The following is a 20,432-nucleotide window of genomic DNA, read 5'->3' as shown; positions in this document are numbered from 1 at the left end:
CGTGCATGCACACATTTAAATCCAGTTATGAACATGTCTTATCTTTTCCCCCCAAACTCTGTTACAGCATTAAATGAGCCTACCATAGACTATGGTTTCCAAAGACTCCAGAAAGTTATCCCAAGACATCCGGGTGACCCAGAGAGACTAGCCAAGGTATACAGTTGTCTAAGCCTTTTTCATGCAATGTCTTGTTCTGAATTCATTTTTTTGCTACATCAACAGAGCAATCTTGTACATTTCTAATCCAAAATGATTACCATATTTTTTGCTCCATAAGATGCACCAATTTTTTAGGAGAAGAAAACAGGAAAATATAATCTGTTTTCATCGCTCCATAAGATGCACAGACTTTCCACCCCTCTGTTTTGTGGGAAAAAAGTGTGTCTTATGGTGCGAAAAATACGGTAAGTAAGTCTTATTCCCTTAGTGTTGAGTCTAAAGCTGCAACACTATATACATTCAATTGGGAATAATTTCTGTTGGACTCAGTAGGACTTCTTAGTATACATACATAGGATTGCAAGGGTTTTTTTAAAAAGATATTTATTATTTAGTCTTTATCATAAATCATTGGCAGACTAATATGGTCCTCCTGCATTATTAGGTGAAAAAACATTGACTATTCTTAATGTAATTACTTATAAAGACTATGGGTGAGGAGGCCATCTTAGAAACATAGCTTCCCCTTACAAAAGAGGGGAACAGCTACCGGCTCTCCTCTCGGTGTCATGTTCTCCACATGGAGAGTGATTTCTCTGCATGAGAGTGTACCTGCTCTTGTGTAGGCTCCCCACATGACCAAAAACTCTGGAAAATGGAGATTCTTGTTTGTTGGAAAGAACTGGATAGGTAATGCCTGAATAGGGCTCATGTCACATCAGGTTTTCATCCCACATAGGATCTAATGCCTTTTCTAAGGTCTTGTCTGAGAGCTACAATGTCCTATTCCTAATCTAAATTTATGATGATTAACAGTGCAACCCCTCTTATCTTTTTACTGAGAATCAATTGCAGCTACAAGACACATAGCCATAGAATTTCCGCCTTAATCAATAGATTAATCTATTTTAAATCCATACAATTGTCAGATTTCATAAGCAAGATTAGATATACTTAGTATTTGTAACTCATACTTGCAACTTAATACTTTTAACTCATTGATATACTTAATACTTGTAATTAATTTAAAATAGATTGTAACTGATCAGGATACCTTGATACATACAGGCCAAAATCCTGTTGCATAATGTGGTAAATTGCAATAGAGTAGGCCCATTGAATCAATGGGGATTTGGTGAGTCAACTCCTCCATAACTGCCATCGGTTTTCATGGACCTACTTTCCTGCCCATTTGAATCAATGGACTTTAGAGTGGAGGTGACTCACCAAATCCCCATTGACTCAATAGACTACTTTACTGCAATTCACTACACTAAGCAATAGGATTTTGATGCTAAATTGGCACAAATAATCCCTGAACAAACAAACCATTTTAATCTGACTGTTTAGAATTTCTACAGCTGAATCTGGCAGGAGAGGCATTGTCAAAAAGAAGAAGAATTATTTCTGTCTTCTGTGAAATTTTAATTGCATACAAATCCTTCGATTTGTTCTACGCAGCTCATGCAGGGAAGTTGCTCAGAATCAGCAGGGTCTCAGACAAGCACGTACCCTTCAACAAGCACTTTTATCCCAGCTTCATAGCAGCTATAGAGTTTAAATCTGAGTAATTCCAGATTGGCATCTCATTGGCCACAAAACTGCATTTTATAACCCTTTTATAACCCTTGGCTGTCCTTCCTTCCTTCCAGGAGATGCTGTTGAAACGAGCAGCTGACCTAGTTGAAGCACTGTACGGAACGCCACATAATAATCAGGTTACAACCTCTCTCTCTCTCTCTCTCTCTCTCTCTCTCTCTCTGTGTGTGTGTGTGTGTGTGTGTGTGTGTGTGTAGATACCGCAAAAACCAGCATGGACCTCCCTTCCATGGGAGGCTAAAGCCAGAAACAGACATTAGTGCTAGGCCATGATTGGAAGAGGGAAATGCTTAACTAACATGGACATCTTAGTGTCATAGCAGAAGCTTCTCGTGTTTTTAGGTGATGCAGATTAAGTTGTTTTGTTTGGTAATTAATGCATCTTCAGGATTTAAGTACAGGATTCCTTGAAAGCTGATTTCATAAATTTCAACAGAGAGGCAGGGCTCTCTTTCCATTAAAATCCTAGAAGGAAGTATTGGTTGGTGTTGGATAGACAAGGAATCACCCTCGCCCAGAAAAGTCCCTGCCAGTTACACACATCGCAGGCAGCATGCGAGGTTGCAAATAAAACTCCAACACTTTATATACTGGGGGGCACTTGTAGGACTAATGGCACATCCTCCCCGCCAACTGTTACAGTTGAAAAGGCAGGAGGATGTGCAGTCCATAAGGGAATCTCCTAATTTCCCCCCAATCCACATCTGGAGAAAACTGGAGAATTCTACCACACTAAGGGATAATGTCTGGGAATGAGATGTCCTTTGGTGAGCCAGTTTCTAAGCCTCAGTAGTCCAGTTTAGGCCTGCAGGTGGGAAGTCCTTCTCTTCTGCTGACTTTACTGGAAGTGAGACAGCTGGAAGAAAACCTTGCAGACCTGATCCTGGCTCTCTCTTCACCTCTTGCCTAAAGACATTCGCTGAACATTGTCTGCAAAGGGCTCCTTTCTCTCCTTTTGCATGCATTTTATTTATCTGTCTGAGATTGAAGTCAACCTGGTCTCTTGCTTGTTCCATGCAGGACATTATATTGAAGCGAGCTGCTGACATAGCAGAAGCTCTCTACAGTGTCCCAAGGAATCCTGGCCAGATCCCTGCTTTGTCTAGCTCTCCAGCGCACAGTAGCATGATGGGCATCAACTCCTACAGCAGCCAGCTGGGAGTCAGCATCTCAGAGTCTACACAAGGGAACAATCAAGGTAAAATTGGCAGTCGTAGCAATGAGGACTGGGATTTTTTTCAGATTTTCTGGACTACAAGTAGCAAAAATTTGGGAGTTCTACTTACCTTACAGACACCTTTGTTGTTGTTGTTGTTTAGTCATTAAGTCATGTCTGACTCTTTGTGACCCCGTGGACTAGAGTGTGCCAGGCCCTTACAAACACCTAAATACAATGCAGCTGGAAAGCTTTGAGGATTAGCTAGGCCTATCCCTGCCTAAGCTTCCTGCTCAGAAAGAAGAGTTCCCAGCTTGCATCACTCTAAGAACAAGAAGGAAACTTTGGCGGATCTAGGCCTAGTACCACCTGTGATTAAATGCACTGCATTTCTATTTAAATGTTTTCAATGAAGTAGCAATTTGCACCCAGACATATATATTAGGATATGCAGATTTTATGGAAATCTATGTCCTGTTCTGTTCTCTCTTGGATTGTTCTTTTTTGGGCACATTATAATTAGCCACCCTCTTGCAGCTTCTGGAACATACACAAAGACAACTTCTGGTTTTTACAAAATAGATTGAGAATGTGCATTTGTGTTAAAAACAAGACCGAAAAATGAAACACACGAGTGTCCTAAAATGAGTAGAAATTCAAACCAAAGAGTTCCTCTCTCACTAACCCAGCTACTAAAGTTTCAGCTAACGGACGTGCCAGGGGGGGTCTGGCTACTTTGATCTCAAACAATAAATTCCACAAATACGAGGTCTTAGATATCTCCAACAGTTCAAATCTCATGGTTTCATGTGTAACACACACATCTTCTTTTAAATTTCTCCTGCTTAATATATACTGTCCTCCTTCGGATCCTCTTCGTCTAGGATCGCCAATGTTCCTGGAATTAAATCAAGCCCTGTTAATTTTGTATGAGAAATATCCGGCCACTAGAATACTGATTGCCGGCGATATGAATGCCAGATTGGGACCAAACAACACCAATATCGGAAACTCTCTGGGCCTGTCATCTGAAGATCTTCTATTTCTCCCTAATAGAGTATCTCCTGATCTGGTTGTGAATCCTGCGGGTAAAGCCCTTTTCAGCCTGATTTTTAAATTTCATTTATTTATTTGTAATGGATCAACCACTGACTTGGATGCCTCCTCGTTTACATTTCACGGTCCAAGGGGCAACAGTGTGATAGATTTCATGCTTCTTTCTTTCCCCCTCTCGACCTATTTTCGATCTTTTAAAGTCCTATGCAGACCCGAAAGCGACCACATGCCAATTTCTTTGACTCTTTGCTTACCTCCAGGCCACGACCCAATAACTAATAAACAACGTGTTCCCACCCCACCCTACTGCCTAAGAAGGCTTCCATGGAATGAGAAAATTCAAAACCAGGTTCTACTTCTACTTGATTCTCCTAATATGCTCGCCTTAAGAGATTCTGTTTCCGATACTTCAAACCCCTTGGATACCTTTAATGAAATTACAGCAGCAATTAAGCCTCTCCTTGTCTCCTCTAAACCCCCAAAATATGACTCTTCTTCAGCAGGCGGCTGGTTTGACAAAGACTGTCTAATCCAGAAGCGCGTACTTTTAACAGCCCTCAGAAGACTCCGCAAGTGGGGTTCTACTGCTAACTATTATGCCTTCACTCGATTGAGGAGGGACTACAAAACCCTGCTCAGAAGGAAGAAAGACGAACACACTAAAAAGTCATGGCAGGCCTTATCCTCGGCCGCCTTACACAAGGAACCTGCCAAATTCTGGGCCTTGGTCAACAGAGGTATGAAGTCTTCATTTGAGCCCTTGGACCATCAGATTTCTTCTTCCCAATGGCACCAGCACTTTTCCGCCATTTACCGGGAAAAGGATGATACCAACTCGCTCACTCACTTACTCGAGCTGAATGTCCCCTCACTTCACCTGCTACCTGAATGGGACCCAGTTTCTAAGGAAGAACTAAATGAACTTATTACCGCCATTGCTAACAACAAAGCCCCTGGACCTGACATGCTGCCAGGTGAACTCTTCAAATGTAACCCAGACTGGTGGTCTGATGTTTTATCCAAAGTGTTCTCCTTCATTAACCACTCAGGTGAATTTCCCCCGGTGTGGTTAGACAGTATTGTCTCTCCCATTCACAAAAACGGATCCAAATTGGACCCAAAAAACTACCGTCCCATAAGTCTTCTTTGTGTGGTTTCCAAACTATACACGAAGTTCCTGCTCCTTAAGCTGGAGAAATGGGCATCAGAGAATTCTATTATCGCTAAAGAACAGGCTGGCTTTCAAAAAGGGAAATCAACGCTGGATCATTCCTTTGTTATTCACCATTTGGTCCGTAAATACACCCAGGCGGGGAGGAAAAAATTGTACGCTGCCTTTGTCGACCTATCCTCGGCCTTTGATACAATAAATAGATCCCGTCTATGGCGGAAACTTGCAGAAACCAATATTGACAAAAGACTCCTCCTTCTTCTTATAAAGCTTCACACAAACACCAATCTCAGAGTTAGACTCGGCCCACATGGTATGCTTTCAGAGGAAATTACTACCGAAAAGGGGGTCCGCCAAGGTTGCTTACTGGCTCCGTTTCTTTTCAACTTTTACATAAACAACATTGTACCTGAGCTCCAAGGTCTCGATTTCTTTCCGCCGACAATTGGGGACATAAAACTTCCAATATTATTATATGCCGATGACATTGCTCTTTTTTCACTCACCCCGGTTGGGCTACGCAGACTACTGGCCAAATTAAGTACCTACTGCAGCCATGAAAAACTAACAATAAATCACGCAAAAACCAAAGTGATGACCTTTGGGAACCATCGCAGAAAACATACCTGGAGGCTTGGCGACTTCCCAATCGAGCAAGTGTCAGCTTTTCGTTACTTGGGTATTATTTTTGGCCCTCATCTTTCCTGGTCAAAACACCTGGACTCAGCAAGGCTCAAAGCCGCCCATGCCATCCAAGCCCTCCTACACTTTACTAGGTCTAAAGGAGGCAACTTGGCTCCCCCTGCTACTGAAATTTTTGCCAAGAAACTGATTCCCCAAATGACCTTTGGGGCCGAAATCTGGGGATACACAAACATTTCGACCCTAAACGCCGCACAGAACACCTTCATTCACTCCATCTTGTGTGTCCCGCGGAGTACTCCAGCCTCCTTACTTAGGGCAGAAGTAGGCCTTATCTCTGTAGCTGCCACCTGCCATTCAGCACTAGTCCGGTACTGGCATAAACTGTCCCAAATGAATGATACCAGTTTACCTAAGATCTGCTTCAGAGAACAACTGGCCAACCCCTCTCTTAAATCCTGGGTGAGTGCTGTGAAACAAATAACTGACTCCTATGGCATCGACTTAGATTCTTTAACCGCTCTTCCGCTCAAATGTGTGAAAGCTAGTCTCAAGGACACAATTCGCCTTTTTCATATCAGAAGTGACCTCTGCACCATCTCTAGCTCGCCTTATTCCTCTTCACTCCCACTCTATAAGTCAACCTTTGTCATGGAAAATTATTTGACCTGGATAACTACATTCGCCCTTCGCAAGGCCTTCACCGCTCTACGTTTTCAATGTATGCCTTCAAGAGTGTTAGAGGGCAGACACGAGAATCTGCCCTATCATCTAAGAATTTGTCCTTGCCACCTGGGAGAAGTCGAAGACATCACTCACTACCTTTTGAGATGTCCACATTACCACTCCCCTCGATCAAGGTTTTTGGCAAGTTCTCTGACTTCCATCCAAGACAGACCTAATCTCGCCCAGGTCTGTTGGCTCCTGGCTGACATCAACGCCAATACCACCTTAAACGTGGCAAACTTTGCCTTGGCTGCAATTAACATCCGAGCTCGCTTGTTTCCTGTACCTTTGTCTTTTTGATTCCTATTTACGTCTCATTGTATTTGCTTTTTAATTAATTATCTCACCTGCTGCTTTTATTTTATTTTAACGTATTTTAATGACTTATAGTTGATAAATAAACTCTGCTCTCTCTTTGAAAGAGTTCCAATAGATAATTTATTTCTCTAGTTGTGTTGAGCGGAGACCTACTTAAGCAGTCTGTATAGGTCAAATAGAGCTTCTGTTTGCAAGGGAGGGGGAGAATGAGGACAGATAACATGCATTCGGCTGAATTGGATGAGAGAGCAGCTCTGCGATAAAAATGGGAGAATACATTCTCCCTACAGAGACACACTTTGCCTTGTTTGAACAACTGACATGTGAAGGAAGCCAATTGTTATCTCCTGGTAACTAATTGTCAAACAAAGCTACGCTAATTTGCAGCACTTGGAGCTCTGAAACCTTGTTTCTTATAATCAAATCTCCTTTACTTCTTAAAGCAGCTCCACTTCTAATTGTGAAACTGCTGCCTCAGATCTGAATCTTTTAAAGGACCATTAGTCTCTGAAGTTAGACATATCTGTGGCTCGTAAAAGTTGTCTGTAACTGATAAAGTATTTCTCTTATGTTTCTGAAAGTGAGTAGGTTGAATCAGCTATCAGATATTGTGCTAGTAGCACAGAAGCAACATAAATGACAAGCAGAATAAAACATCTGGATTCCCTGCAAATCATGGAAAGTGTATAGGATATATACATTTAAATTACATCCAAATAGAGGCTATATGTCCAAAGCATTTAAAATCTGGAAGCTGATGCGATGAAAATGTCAAATGCCAAAAGGATAGGGAACACAAACACTATGGCAGTGGAAGGTTGGCTTAGCCTGTCCTTGAAACAAAATAGCAAAGCCAATCAAATGGAAGAAATGTACAGATTCATTAGATGGAATCAGTAACCAAAGAAATGCAAGTTTTAAGTGAGTCAATGAAAACTCACTGAATCACTTGGGAAGGCAAACAAAAACACCTCATAAGGGTTTTATTTCCCCCGTCTGGCAAACATCTGTGGACAGAAGCCACCATGAGTCAGAAGTGGTAGGGGCAGTATCCTATTGAACTTCCATGGGGTGTGAAATTCCACCATGTTAACAAGGGAGCATGCCCTTTGCAGAAGTGTTAGCATTATGCCATCGGTTGTCTCCACAGAGCAAGTCCACCCTGGCCTTGCAGAATGGCAATGGTTGTGCAAGGGAGCATGATCCCACATTATCACACTCAGGGGCATACTGTTCGGGTAGGACACCACCTGATGTACATCGTGGGCCTGCCATTAATGACATTCAAATTTCATCTCTCTGTGCTCAAGCGATAGCTAGTGTTATATCTCGGGAGTGTGGACTCCATAGCTATGCCTTAAGTGAAAGAGTTTCTTCCTTTTAAACTTTCCCAAAGTTTCCTTCCTCCTTGCCCCCCTCAAAAAACCTCTTTGGTGCAATAGAGAATGATCCTCTTGAAATCGCAGAGAAGGTACAGCCTTGACCACAGGTTGCAGCCAACCCCACATTAATGTAATAAACATGAGAAACAACCGGGGCGATAATTTCTTCCAGAACTCGAAATGCCCTGCCACGTCCTTCCAACCGTCAGATGTGATCAGCCGAAAATACACATGTTGTCAAACAAAGGTGTTGTTTGACAATCCTCCAGTGAAACAAGGTTCAGGGGCGAGAACCTGCAAAGGGATCTTATGCAAAAGATCTTGCATTGTCAGGCAGCGCTCCGAGGCTAACCTTCACGCCAGCATTAGCGCACAACTTGGCTGTAAGCCCTGGAATGGTGGGCCTTTACTCCAGAAGCTGCATCTCTAAAAACCGAGTCTGCTTTGGGAGGGATACAAAGGGGAATGAGGAACAAAGGGGAGAGCAGGCTTCTTTGCCCATTCTGGACCAACCATGGGACAACCAGTGAGTGCCCGCTGGAGTTGGGGGAACGGAAAGTACCAGAACCCATTGTTGGCAGAGTTAGGGCACAAATGGGTGTTCTCACAAAGTGGTAGAACGTTTCGCGTGCAAGTTAGAGACACTAAACTCACAGCAAGTCTTCAGCTGACACATCTCCCCTCCGGCTCCAGGTTTGGAAAAAGCTGGATTTGGGATGTGAATTATAGTCCCCCAAAGCAGCCCCGCTGGAATTCACAAATTGCATGACCTATGAACGTTTGTGGAAGTCCACAGTTCATGAATAGCAACAAACCACGAACCATCATGAAGCACTGCTTTCCTGGTTCGTGCCCATCTCTGACGGTGTTCTGTACAAAATCTGGAAAAAAATAAAATACATCAACATAGATTTCTAATATATGAGTCCTACTCTGGCGGCTACGCTAAGGTCCCAAGTACTGCCTCTTCTCTGGCCCTCTTGGTAACAGTCATGCCTTTCTGTAGCTAAAAACACGAGGCCACTGAGCGTCTATGCTGTAAAAAGATTTGCTTTCATGGAGTCCAGGTTAAGGGCGGGAAACATGTATTATCAGTTTAAGATCAACTGACCTAATTCTTACTTCCTGCACACAGCAAAACACAATGGACCTTATATTCCAAATTTTGCCATACAGTTCTTTGATTTTCCCCTCCTCTTTGTATACAGAAAAGTGTATGTAAAAGAAGCTCATGTACAAACACTTACATGTCAGCTGGTGAAACGAATATGAGAAAAACTGTCTTCTTGAAGGCTTCCATGGCCAGGATCCGATGGTTGTTGCAGATTTTTCAGGCTGTTTGGCTGTCTTCTGGAGCTTTTTCTTCCTAATGTTTCACCAGTCTCTGCGTCCAGCTTCTTCAGAGGACAGGAGCTAGAACTCTGTATGTGTTCTGCTGTAGTGTGTGGGATGTTGAGTATCTGTAGTTGTGGGATCAGAGTTTTTGTTCTTTTCAGGAGATTGGGTGATTCCCGTGAACAGAGTGTTTTTTTGTTATGGGTGTTTTGTTGTGATAAGGGGCGAGATGACCTGTCACGGTGATTGATGGGTGTCGTTAGCTGAGAAAAATTGTTTCCACAATCAAGAGAATATCTATCTATCTATCTATCTATCTATCTATCTATCTATCTATCTATCTATCTATCTATCTATCTATCTATCTATCTATCTATCTATCTATCTATCTATCTATCTATCTATCTATCTATCTATCTATCTATCTATCTATCTATCTATCTATCTATCTATCTATCTGTCTATCTGTCTGTCTGTCTGTCTATCTCTCTGTCTGTCTGTCTGTCTGTCTGTCTGTCTGTCTGTCTGTCTGTCTGTCTGTCTCGATTGATCGATAGATAATGCATGTGGAACTTGTCTGCCGTGTGTACAACACACAAACAGAGATAGGGATCGGACAGAGGGAACTTGCACTTTTGCAGGGGGTTAAAGGGGAGCATTAGAGAAAAGGATACAGGGAGACTGATCCATTCCATAATCTAGGTAGCTAGAGGCAGCATAGCTGGGAGGGAGATCATCCTGTTGTCCTCAACCCCGTGTACTCAGTGAAGGTTTCTTTCTTGTAGGTTACATCCGCAACACAAGCAGCATCTCTCCCCGAGGTTATTCGTCCAGTTCGACCCCTCAGCAGTCTAATTACAGCACCTCCAGTAACAGCATGAACGGCTACAGCAACGTCCCTATGTCTAACCTGGGCGTTCCTAGCTCGCCTGGCTTTATTAATGGCTCTCCCACAGGATCACCGTACGGCTGTGAGTATCCTGCCTTTTCCTCCTTGTTTTTGCCTCTGCGCTGACCTTAGGTTTTACTTAGGCCAAGAGGCAATCTGCTGGAAAATGGCTTGTGCCTCTGTCTGGAGGGAGGGAGGGAGGGAGCGGAAGGCTTCTCAACATCGCAATCAGAAATTAAGTGCAAAGGTGTCGCGGAACCAGAACGTGAGGGCACAGAGCTGCTTCTGGCATCTCCCTGGGCCAATCTGCCTGGCATGTAGCGAGAAGCTGGAAAGTTGCTTCGAAAAGTAATGAGTTACAGTACCAAGAGACCCCAAAATATTTAGTTCCTGCTATTGATGTAATTTTTAGAAGTACCAGTTTCCCCTCTCCCTTTCTCGAAAGTAACTAAATAATTGGCTGGTTTTTGTTGGCTGGTAGATTGGTTTAAATTATAACACCTCTCTTTCAGTACTGGGGCCCAAAGACATTCACGTGATTCTAACACACATACAGCTAATGCCCAAGGATGCCCACGGATCAAGACTTGTACAGAGTCAAAAGCTAGCTTTTGTTTGCAATCTTTTAATGGTCTAATAAAGGTATCACCCACCCTCGCCTTTGGATGATATGGCACTTTTTTTTCTAATAAAGCTAAAACCCAATGAGCAATAATACTAGCATGCAAATTAAGGAATAAACAAATTAAAAACAGTTTTAGAGTGGAAGAAAAAAAATAAGGGGAAAACACTGTAGTCTCTTTCTCATCAGCAGTCATGGTGTCTGAAGCCTGCCAGAATAAAAAGTTATGTTATATTTTCATTGCTTTAAAAGAAAATCTAATGTGTTGGTACAGAACACATTCTTTCTCCGTTCTCTTCATTGTCACCTCAGCATCACACCAGAGCACGAGGCCACTAAAGCCAGCGCTTGAACCACATGATGTTCCTCCTCCACCAATTAACACGCTTATACTCTTGTAACTGTGAAAGTAGCTCTGAGCCATAGCAATTACACGGTAGGAAAAATGGAGCTATCCTTTGCTGAATTTTAATATAATGTAGTTATATCTGTATTACTGAAGAAAAAGAAATTCATATCAAATAACCAATTATTTGAAATAAGTTATTCTCAAATCACATGTGTATCACGATGGCTAAGTCCCAACTCAGGCCCAGAATTTGGTGTGCAGGACTACTTATAAAGTGACAGAAGTTTTTCTCTTTACCCTACAGTTCTGGAAAACTGCTGGCAGAGGGATTAGAAGAAGGTACATAGACCTTGAGGTCATATCAGCCTCGTCCCTCCCTATAGCCCCCCTCGATGGTTGGAATGTTCCGGGGAGGTATTAAGACTTGATTGGAGGGTTCAGTTGTCACTCAACTTCATCTTTAGTGCAAAGAGTCCAGTCTACTTCATTAGTTCCAATCTCCCCTTTCCTATATTCAAACTGTTGACCATCTTGGTCACCTTACAAAATATTACAGCAAGGACCTATCATGGCGTTGCTCAGTCCCAGAGGTGAACAGGAGCTTCTTGCTTTGACTTGCAGTTGCCCTGCATCCCAATTCAGTTTTGTTTTATACATTTTTTTCTGAAGACAACACACGTTTCTAGTTTGAACAGTGTAATCACAACAATCAGGTGGCTCCGTTCACATTGACCTGAGCCGTCCCCTTTCAGTCATAACCCTTTGTGATCTTCACACAACTTCTTGCACCTTTGACCTTTCCCCAGGCTAAAGAGACCTTTGGGTAGTGTGGGCAGCATATAAGTTAAATAAATAATAATAAATACTAATAAAGATTTGAGGAAGGAAAGCCACAATAGTCAAAGAATGTCTTCTGATCAGAAGTACTAGGAGCCCTGTACCTATTACATTCAATGTTTCCAGTTTAGTCCTCAAGAGGTAGAAATCTAGGTTGGCCAGATTATGTATCTCCATTTTTCCATTGCTAGAAACAGCACTCACAGTTATCACAGTCACTCCTAGTCAAACGCAATGAGAAATCTTCTCCCCTGAAGGTTTTAAAATAAAGTGGAGCGGAGCAGGGGGAGAGTGGAGGAGAGGAGAGGATAGACAGATTTAACCAGTAATGAATTTCCTGGCCTGTATACAAAACCAGATTTTGTAAAAGGGTGCATTCCCATGCTTGCAATGCATTCCCTGAAATGTGCAAAGCCCCCCCCCCCAAAAAAAACCAGAGATGCTGTTTTGTCAGTGAAAAATGTCAGTGAAAAATTGGGACACAAATGCATTTGGATTTGCAATGGAAAAAGAACGTAGCCCAGGGAAATGAATCTGGATGATCTGCCCTAAACTAACAATTATTAGGTTAGAATTATTATTAATACTTAAGCTTAAAGTACTAAACTCGTCCAGGACATACTATTTTAAAATACAAAAACGACTGGTCTGTGTTTTCTGTGTTGTCACTTTTTTCCTTCAAACATATACCACATGTAGGTACACTTGAGAGTTCTCAAACCTCTGCCCTTTCACTCCTGCTTCATAAATATTTATGATATTTGAAATATATGTCTGTTTTGTGTGAAAAATCTCTGTTTTGTATGAAAAAAAAATTCAAGTATTTCTCAAACCATATTTACTGAAAAATTCCAGCGACATTTACAGTTGTCTGTATTCTGCCTTTCCTTTCACTTTTCTTCCTCAGATTCGTACTTCATCTCACATAGGACCAGTGCCTTGAAATAAATAAATAAATAAATAAATAAATAAATAAATAAATAAATAAATAAATAAATAAAAATGTATACCTCGCCCATCTAGATGTCTTCCACATCAGCCACATTTAGGTCCCTTCCTGTCAGGCAGAATCCCAAAAATAAACATTATGGATTTTGTAGTTTAAGAAATCCCAAAATTTCACCCCATCTGTCAGGGTCCACCACACACCCACTGTTGTTCAGTACAGTTTATGTGCACCTCTTTGTTCTGTTTTGTCTACTGGCTTCTCGTTCTTAATTATGCATCACCTCTGAAATTTTGGGAAAGTATCCTAGCATGAAATTCTACCCTTCCAGTACAAAGTAGAACAAAAACATAAAATAAAATAAACCAAGCGTTTTAGCAGGTTGAAAACGTTTCAGGAACTAGGGGGGTGGAATAGCGTTAAACAAGATGGAGTGAACACTCTTTAGTTACTGGGGACAATCACAGTAAAATCACTGTGGAATTCTAAAGAAATGGTGGTACCAATGTTTCATCTGGAAAAACCCTAAGATATAATACAGTGGTGCCTTGTTTAGCAATGTTAATCCGTGCAGCAAAAATCACTGCTAAGCGATTTCATCGCTAAGCGATATTAAAAAGCCCATAGAAACGCATTAAAACACCATTAATGTGTTCCTGTGGGCTTAAAAACTAACCTTAAGCAAAAATCCTCCATAGGGGTGGCCATTTTTGGTGCCTCTAAAGCGAGGCAACACAGCGGGCAGCCATTTTGTTAACCCGGTGGCCATTTTGGAACCGCCAAAATGGGTGCTTTCCGATGATCGCTTCCCTGTGATCATCGCAAAGCGAATTTTCCCCATAGAGACCATCGCTAAGCGATTGCCAAAACATTTCCGCAAAGCAATTTCTTCGTTAAACGGAGCGATCGCTATGCGAGGCACCACTGTACTTTTAAAAACAGTAAGAACAAGCACTAAATTAAAACAACTTAGAAACCTAGTAAAGGCACAATAACAGGGGGGAAAGTGTACAATACCCTCACTACTAAAAAACTCAAAAATTGTTTTTGCTGCATGGTGGGGGGCACAGTCTTGCCTCCCACCTGACAAGGGCCCTCCCCTGAGACCTCAGCAATAGAGCCTGTGAGGGCTGCAATAACAAGAAGACAAATAAAAACCTTAGGATCCTAAACTCAAGCCAATAAGGGTTTCGTAGATCACATCACCAATTCCCTGACTAAGGAATTGCCCAGAAATGCTTCTGGTGCAAAAGGAACTTTTTAAAGCTTTTGGAGGTTTTTTTTTTTTTTTAAACAAAACAAAACAGTCCAGTGAGGATGGAGGATGCTCAATAGGTGTGTTTGATGTTAGTTGGGAAAGAAAACAAAAAAAGAAAAAATGGAATGGAATATCCCAGAGGAGGGCATGGCTGGCTGAAACCTTTGTTAGTCCGTGTGTCTCATTGTGTGTTTTAATAGCTGACCTGTTTGCATACGCACACATGCGCACAAATGTGCAGGCGCAGAGAGTGCCCAAGGACATTTCAGATTATCTGTAGCAGAGCTGGAATGAAATGTGAATTTTCCAAACTCACATGGAGCCTCCTAAGAAGGTCATTGTTTAGCCACTGACAATGTCTAATTGTTTGCCATAAATCTCTGCAGTCCAGATTTGCAAAGGAGAACATCTTGAACACTTTTTAAAATTTAATAATAATTTGCCTGTTTGACAGAATCATACTCTAAAAAAAAAATCTGAAACGTCTATGACTCTTGTACAGAGAGTTTAAAAATGGCCAAACAGATGTTGTGGGCGCTCTCTCTCTCTCTCTCTCTCTCTCTCTCTCTCTGTGTGTGTATGTGTGTATGTTTTAAAAGAAAACTTAGAAAATCCACTTCCTGGCTAGCTTATATGTGCCAAGTTTTGGCTCCAGGGAAAAAGAGAAATTTTTGCAGCTGAGCTATAAACCCTTGACAATAAGGGTTTACAATGAGATGCTGACAGATCCTTATGAAAAAAAAATATTTAAAAGGAAATGTTCTGTCTCTGAGATGAATATGGGACAAGTACACCCCAGCTGTGATTGTGTGGGCATACCATGGATATGTGCAAGAAAAAAAGAGTGCTTGGGCCCCAGAGGAATCCCCAGGCCTGCTTGAGTTCAGTGTGACCTGTTTCATACTGTCACTAAGATCTTCGTTATTTTAAAAAAAATATTTTTAAGCAGCCTTTCTCACTCCTGCAGACACATGGGGCTACCACGCCCATCATCCCCAGTGCCCACCCTGCATTGGGCTATGCAGTCCACCACATTTGGCTCTTTCACTGCTCTCCCTTTGGTTCGGAGAACAATGCAGTTTGAGAAAGGCAGTTTTAAAATACTGATCGTTGGCTTACCACTCTTGTGGCACGTCACAGGTAGAGACTAGAGAGACACCTGATGGTCAGATGCTGCCATGTTGGTTGATCCCATGATCAGAGATGCCATGGATTTGGACACCAGTCATGTGATGAACCAGAGTGGGAGAAAGAACTTGTCTTCATTTTTTTTCTTTCTTTCTATGGCCTTTGGCTGTGTCTAATCCCTGATCATCTGGGAGTAGGGATTAGGGGCAATCAAAACGGGATGCCACACCAGGATAAGTGTTCCTTGCTGTGTTCTGAAAACACCCTAGAATTGGACAAACACTCTTATTCAGTCTGTTTGTACACATGTGCGCAAAGCTGCAACATCATTCGAAGACTTCCGAAACTAGCAAGGTGAACACTCGTCATCAGTAACATGGATTGTGCATCATATATTGAACTCCACTCGGCAAGACACCGGACTTTGTAGAACTTTGAAACTTATTGGTCTTCAAAAGTAATAAATGTTATGATCTGGGGCGAGGTTTCAGATCAGTTTATATGATTGTAATGTGCCGGGAAACAAGAGCTCAGCAGTTTGGGTGGAGGTGTTACTGGAAATGGGTATGTTGAAAATTTATCAAGTGTGTCGGGGGGGGGTGAAATACGTCAGTGACATTTGACTAAAACCTTATTTTAAACCATTTTTATTTGTTGTTGAAGCTTTCAATAAACAAAATGGTCCCAAAGGGCCCACATTGCCCGCCCCGCCCAAAATGATTGTTTTTTAAAAAATATATTGAAATAAGAAGTAAGGAATGGCATAATGCAATTTTTTGCTACTGCAAAAAGCAAAACCAAACCAAAACAAAAATCCACATTGCAGGTAACCCTGTTAACTGTGACCAGATCTGACCTGTTCAGTCTGCCCTTCTAAGTTGAAATGTATTTTTCCACCTAAAATTATAGTGATTACAGTGGTGCCTCACAAGACGAATTTAATTCGTTCCGCAGTTAATGTTACATTGCAAAAAATTCATCTTGCGAAATGCGTTTTCCCATAGGAATGCATTGAAATCTAATTAATGTGTTCCTATGGGCAAAAAAACCCACATCAGAACAAAGTCAAATTTGGTTTACAAAGGGTTTATTAAGTACTCTTTAAAGCCATACATATTGTGCAGATGATTGTAAAAATTTCAATTAAAAAACTTTAACTTTTTAAACATCATAGAAAAACATTTAAAAATCAGCAAACATGAGGCAGGAACAAAAAAACGGAAAACAATCTTCTTGCGAAGCACGGCCATAGGAACATTCGTCTTGCGAGCCATCAATCTGATTGCCAAAACCATTTGTCTTGCGAGTTTTTTGTCCTGCGAGGCATTTGTCATGTGAGGCACCACTGTAATGAAAAATTTGCCAATATACTTATAGAGTAACATCTGCAAAAGTTATGCAAATCAGCCTCTGCTTTTGGCTTCTGTTTGGTAATCTGTTTCTTCATTTTCAGCAGAACTCAAGTGGGTGGGAAGGAAAGTGGGGAGAGGAGGTTGTCCTTCCCGTATTTGAGCCCCTGCGGAACTCTTGATTGCTAATGGAAGTTGTGTTTTTGACTCCTCCGCAGTGATGTCTTCGAGTCCAACTGTCGGTTCCTCCAGCGCTTCCTCCATCCTCCCATTCTCCTCCTCTGTCTTTCCTGCTGTCAAACAAAAGAGTGCCTTTGCCCCAGTCATCCGACCCCAAGGATCCCCTTCCCCAGCTTGTTCCACTGGCAATGGGAATGGGTTTAGAGGTAAGAAAATGCTTGTTTTGCTTCCCCATCCCCAATCTTTTTGTGGAGGGTGTGTGTGAGATACATCTAAAGTACAGGTGAGAAACATTGCATCCATTGAACACCTTGTATGCAGCCACTGGCCTGTCCCACCGCCACTGGATTAGCCACCACCAGAAGCCATGCCTCCAAAATCACCACCCAAATTCTGTTGGTATGTGGCATATTTTCCTAACCTTTGCCACACTATTTCTTTTGCAGTAAAAATATCTGGGTCAACTTAGGCATCATGAAACGCATAATCTATGCAGTCCTTTTCTCTCCCATGGCCATCTGAGATAAGTGTCTCAACAATCAAAGCTACAAATCAAATCCATATTTGCTCCCTTGGAATGCAAGATATGGAGCAAATGGAAAGCATATGTTCTAACGGGTCAAAACCTGAAATTTTTGACCCATTAGAACAGCAGTGCTTGTAATGATGTAATAAGTGTATTTTCTAATATACATCTTCTCCCTGAGATTTTCCGGCAGCCAGATAAATAAGAGGGGAATCTGGCAGGAAATCCCTCTGTCGTCCAGATAATCTCCAAGAGTATTTCTGAAAATGTCTAGAAATTGAAAATGGCTACTTCGTGGCAGAATTGGATGTTCCTACACAGGATTTGGATGCTCCTGTGAAGGAATCACCAATTCCTCCATAGGATTTGGACATGGGAATAAAATTGGAATTGTGGGAAAAGACAAAAGAAATCAACGGTGAAGGAAATGGAGGAAATGAGTAGTTCATGAGAATCCATCACATCTGAACACTACTCCTGTTCTGTTCTAACAATTTAATGGGGAATTAGAAGCAGTTCTATTTCAAAACATCTTTCTATTGCTAAATCAGTGGCAGCTAGAAACAGCAGCACACCTTATTAGTGGCCCAGTCTGACTCATCCTGGGCAAATGGTCATGAAGATCAATCTCTCTTCCTAGTCCTGATAGCTGATCAGTTCCGGCAGAGTTTCTGTTCTCCCATTTACAATGCAGTCCTAGAGCTGCTTACCTGGGGAGTGTACTCTGCTGCTCTCGGTGGGCCTTATTTTTGAATTGTCATGTATATAATAGGGCTATGATTGCTTCAGATCTTCCAGAAAAAGTTAAAAATTCTTCTAAATCTCAAAGAAACTGATCAGGCTGCAGTAATTCAGGAGTGAAATCTGACCCTGCTACCCATATACGTTTTCCTTTACAGTTTGAGCCTTTATACCCAAAGATATAGAATGAATGAGTCTGAATAAATTTCAGCTCTCTGTTAGAGCAAAGGGAATTTATTATAGGAAAAGTGAGTGGTTCCATAGCCTTCTTGGTCTCTGCAGAGATCCCCCTGAACAGAAATTATTCTGAGACTTCAGCAAGGCAATGAGATTCTGTGATAATACTGATGCAAGCTTTAAAACAGCCAGGGGTCCAAAGTATATTAGAAGTCTCTTTCCAGACCACCAGGGGTTTGTCTAAACTGCAATTATTTTTGCTACACAAGACGTTTTAGCATAGGTATATGATATATATGTACACATACACCTGTTTTGAAGGTAGTTCTGCAAATTAAACCTTCCTTCCTTCCCCTGTCTATCTGTTTGTCTGTCTATCAGATCATCCATTCCCAGAGATGTTTTGAATTTAATGCAGGCTGGGGCAATATTTTATGGATTCTTTTTTCTCCCTCCAACTTGGGCCTGAAGTGGGGAGTTGGGGAAACAGCCTTCCATTGTTCCTGTGCTTGTTTGGTCATCCAAGCATGCGGCAAAGAGCAGATGTAGAACAGCTCCCAACCTGCTCAAGAATTAAAGGGTTGAAGCAGGGGAACAAGCTCCTCAGACCAAATAAGACAACCTAAGGCAGGGAAGGATAGCAAATACAATTGTGAATCTTTTGGGATGGGTGAAATCCATACAGATTGATCTTATGATAGGGAAGGTTTGATCTCCAGCATCTCCAGGTAGGCTGGACCTGAAAACCAGAAAAGATGTGGCCAATTAGTCATGATAATATTGGGCTGTGTGGACCAAGGGTTTCACTCAGAAAAAAGTAATTTCCTATTGTCATGTTTTCCTGTGCTTCATAATTACTGGTTCTAAATCATGACATAAATAAAACCTCCCTGTTTGGTGGCACTGAATAATACCAGTTTCCTCTGCCACCTTGAACAATGTAGTCTCCTATGATTCTGTAAGTCGAGCCAGTCTCTAGTATTCTAAGAACTACTGAGGTTTTTCAGGTAGAGTTAGAAATTAGTCTGGCCAGAAACCCTACACAGCTGAGAGTACTCGCTTATATGGTTCAAAAGAGGCCATCTCAGTACAAGGCAGCTTCCTATGGTGCAGCTACCAAGGAAGGGATTTTGTCATCTAGCCGTGTTCAAGGTGGGTCTGGAGAGGTGAGAAGGGCCAGCACCAAGGACAGCACCCAGCAAGCACCTTGCTCTAGTGAGGTCTGGAGCTCCACTCTGGCTTGGGGCTACTTCTTCTAGATTCCATTGCTCCTCCCACCAAGTAGAAGCCTGGAACTTCTTCACCTCTCCTATATGCCAGGTATACACTGGGGTGCTGGATCATACAACTCCTGGAAGCAGGCAGTCCCAGTGTTGACATTGGGCCTCTGGATTTGCCTCCAATTTTTGTTCGAAAGATTTGTTTTGGGTTAGCTCTGGAGCCTCAGGCTTGGCTGGGTCAAGAATCTCCTCAGTGTCCACGTCCATGCCTGTGACATGACGTGTGTTTGCTGACTTTGTTGACCCATCCAGCTGGCTTCTGTGGCAATCAGATCCTCAGACTACCTGGCTAGCCTCGTCTTCTCATATGCTTTGCATGCTATTTGAATGCTATTATCACCTATTCTTGATAGGGAACATGCCATTTGAAAGCTTGCAAGGTGATAGGTTGTTATTTCAGTATGCTCCATGGTTCTCATTAAAGATACTCCAGGGAGGAAACTAACATGATTCTTGGCTTCCAGAAGGGTGTTGAGAAAGACATGCAGATACCCTCAGATAACCTGCCTTGTGCCATGTGTTCTTGCTTTCTGCTCCCTGCATGCCATCTGCTATGTATTCCTGTTCTCTAGCCAGACATGGAAGGCAGTGCAGGGGGGAGGA

The 20,432-nt window shown here is 42.1% G+C and overlaps 1 protein-coding gene across 2 annotated transcripts in view; it reads left to right on the top strand.

The window, feature by feature from the left end:
* The window catches only part of EBF2 (EBF transcription factor 2), a 267,672-nt gene that overhangs the window by 234,683 nt on the left and 12,557 nt on the right, over positions 1-20,432 (top strand). For both annotated transcript variants that reach the window (XM_072978815.2, XM_078379733.1), the window contains exons 11-15: positions 68-156; positions 1,815-1,880; positions 2,782-2,959; positions 10,333-10,518; positions 17,144-17,311. In XM_072978815.2, coding sequence (XP_072834916.1) covers positions 68-156; positions 1,815-1,880; positions 2,782-2,959; positions 10,333-10,518; positions 17,144-17,311 — 687 coding nt within the window. The remainder of the gene's footprint in view (positions 1-67; positions 157-1,814; positions 1,881-2,781; positions 2,960-10,332; positions 10,519-17,143; positions 17,312-20,432) is intronic.

Source organism: Pogona vitticeps, chromosome 8, assembly GCF_051106095.1.
Source record: "Pogona vitticeps strain Pit_001003342236 chromosome 8, PviZW2.1, whole genome shotgun sequence".
Classification (NCBI taxonomy): domain Eukaryota; kingdom Metazoa; phylum Chordata; class Lepidosauria; order Squamata; family Agamidae; genus Pogona; species Pogona vitticeps.
This window is presented reverse-complemented; position numbering and strand designations above follow the sequence as displayed.